Genomic DNA, 2,500 nt, shown 5'->3' on the forward strand with positions numbered 1-2,500 from the left:
CTACCCAACGTTACTTGAATTACAAGGGGGGAGGAAAAAAGCTTTTATTTTTTTCAATTAAACTTCCCCCACTCCCTTAACGTAACTAAAACTAGCCTAGCCTAACCTAACCTAACCTAACCTAACCTAACCTAGCCTAACCCACCTAACCTTACCTAAAGTATGGGGAGGGCTGGGGGCATTTTTTTTTTTCGACGGAAAAAGTGATCAGATTTATAATCAGCACATCGAAGTGTATCAGAAATAAGTAGTTTAAACCCCTTAATCGTATTCTGATCTCTGCGATAATAATACCACCACAAGTACCTCGCCTGTGATGCTGATGGACAAGAGGGCTTTAGAGTGACAAAGGTAAGTTTACAATCACCATTAGCAGGAAGAAGAGAATGTAATGTTTCTGGTATTATTGTGCTGGTAACCTTGTAGTGTTGTCCAAGAATGTTTCCATGAACCAAAATAAATATCTGGAGCTACTTTGTGATTGTGTGTTGATTTTATAAGCGGACGCGGTCAATGTTTATGTTGCGTACGGTATATAAAAAAATTATTTTTTTTATAGATATCTAAATATGGTTTTAAAGCAAAATAGCCAACATACTGAAGTGAAGGCCTTTCACAGTGCGACTACAAGAGTTATTCTACTATGTCTGATGTAATTAACAAGACTACCTATTTAGCTGAGAAAATGTAACAACAATCACAACACACCTTCAGTCAACAACTGCTAACGCAATACTAAACTCTTTCTTATCTTGACAGCACAAATGAAATCTTACAAGTTCCAACATGTAACTAAGCGCTCCCGAAACACGAGTCAACCTTTAACTTCTGCTTGGAGGATATCCTCGCAAGTAAAAGGTAATCATTATGAATATGGAAAGAAAGATTTGCTTATACTTCTACCTTTTGCTTCAGAGAATTACCTTGTACTTCTACCTTATGCTTACAAGGATATCCTTCATTTTTATGAATACCTCCCATTGTCTTGTAGGGTATAATGGGCGGTATTCATAAAGAAAAGGATATGCTTATACTTGCAAAATATGAAGGAAATCCTTCTACTTGTATTCATAAACATTTCAAGCAAAAGCTTCTACTTTTAGAGCAAAAGCATATCCTTATAATCACATAAAAGTAAATGGTTATACATAAAGAAGACCCTTTACTTGATATAAAGAGCATATGCTTCGAAAAAGCTGAGTCTGGTCAGTAGCAGACTGCAGTTCGAAGAGAAAGGTTGTTCTGTCCGATTCTCAGCACGATGGCAGATTTTGTGGATGTGAGGCATGTTAAACAATACATGCCCCGTTTACCCACACTTGATCGTGATTTCAAGATGTTATTCCGTTTTGAAGAACAAAATGTACAGTGGCTTGCGGACAGATTTTTAGGCACCAATGAAGAAACTCGGGGAGGCGCCTTGTCATCTTTCCATAGAATGAAGATATGTTTGCGTTACCTCAGTGATCCTGGCTATCAAAAAGGTATCGGTCAAGAACTTGGTGTTAGCCAAGCAACGGTATCACGGACTGTGAATACAGTAGTTGATAGCATAATTGCTCATGCGAATGAATGGATAAAGTTTCCAACTACCAACAGAGAAATAGTAGAGGCAAAACAGTTATGGCAAAGGAAGTATAAGTTTCCGACAGCTATTGGTGTCATCGATTGTACTCACGTGGGGATACTGAAACCAAAGCTGCATGGAGATGAGTACATTAATCGAAAAGGCAAGTCTACTCTGAATGTTCAAGCCACTTGTGATGCCAAAGAAATGTTCACTAGTGTTGATGTTAGTTGGCCTGGATCTGTGCACGACTCAAGGATATGGAGAAAATCACAAGTGTGTTTACAATTAAGAACTAAAGCTAATGCTGTGCTACTTGGTGATGACGGATATGGAATAGAGCCATGTCTCATGACTCCATATCGAAATCCTACATCCCCTGCTGAGGTAAAATATAACAAGCTTTTCAAAAAAGAGAGATTAATAATTGAACGATGCTTTGGCCAACTGAAACGTCGATTTCCTATCTTACAATATGTTTGTCGCGTGAAGTTGGAAAATGTACCGAAAATAATCGTTACCTGTGTCGTGCTCCATAACATTGCAAACACTTTAGGTGATCCTGACTTCGAGCCAGCTGAAGAGATACCAGAAGATGAAGAAAACCATGACAACAATCGTGATGAACTAGCTCTTCGCCAACAGGGACAGGAAATCAGGAACAACTTGAGCATTGTAATATACAACTTTAATAATTAAAAATAATGTTACAACTTACAAGGCATTTCTTAACCAAAATCGCTATTTATGAAATTAATGAAGTCACATTTTTGGAAAATTAAATGACATTTTCTGTTTAAACTAAAAAAAAACTTAACTCAAAGAACAGTTTTGTTCTGTTTAAACTAAAAAAAAAAACTTAACTCAAATAACAGTTTTGTTCTGTTTAAACTAAAAAAAAATAACTCAAATAACAGTTTTTTCTGTTTAAAC

The 2,500-nt window shown here is 36.7% G+C and overlaps 1 protein-coding gene and 1 long non-coding RNA gene across 2 annotated transcripts in view; one reads left to right on the forward strand and one right to left on the reverse strand.

The window, feature by feature from the left end:
* Positions 1 to 951, reverse strand: part of LOC125038791 — a 2,954-nt gene extending 2,003 nt beyond the window's left edge. Inside the window, exon 1 of the long non-coding RNA XR_007116076.1 lies at positions 709 to 951. This is a non-coding gene — a long non-coding RNA (uncharacterized LOC125038791). The remainder of the gene's footprint in view (positions 1 to 708) is intronic.
* Positions 952 to 1,261: 310 nt separating this feature from the next.
* Positions 1,262 to 2,266, forward strand: LOC125038612 (putative nuclease HARBI1). The gene has a single exon (XM_047632149.1). It carries the CDS (start codon positions 1,262 to 1,264, stop codon positions 2,264 to 2,266), a length of 1,005 nt encoding a protein of 334 aa, XP_047488105.1.
* The last annotated feature ends 234 nt before the right edge of the window (positions 2,267 to 2,500 follow it).

Source organism: Penaeus chinensis, chromosome 25 (assembly GCF_019202785.1).
Source record: "Penaeus chinensis breed Huanghai No. 1 chromosome 25, ASM1920278v2, whole genome shotgun sequence".
Classification (NCBI taxonomy): domain Eukaryota; kingdom Metazoa; phylum Arthropoda; class Malacostraca; order Decapoda; family Penaeidae; genus Penaeus; species Penaeus chinensis.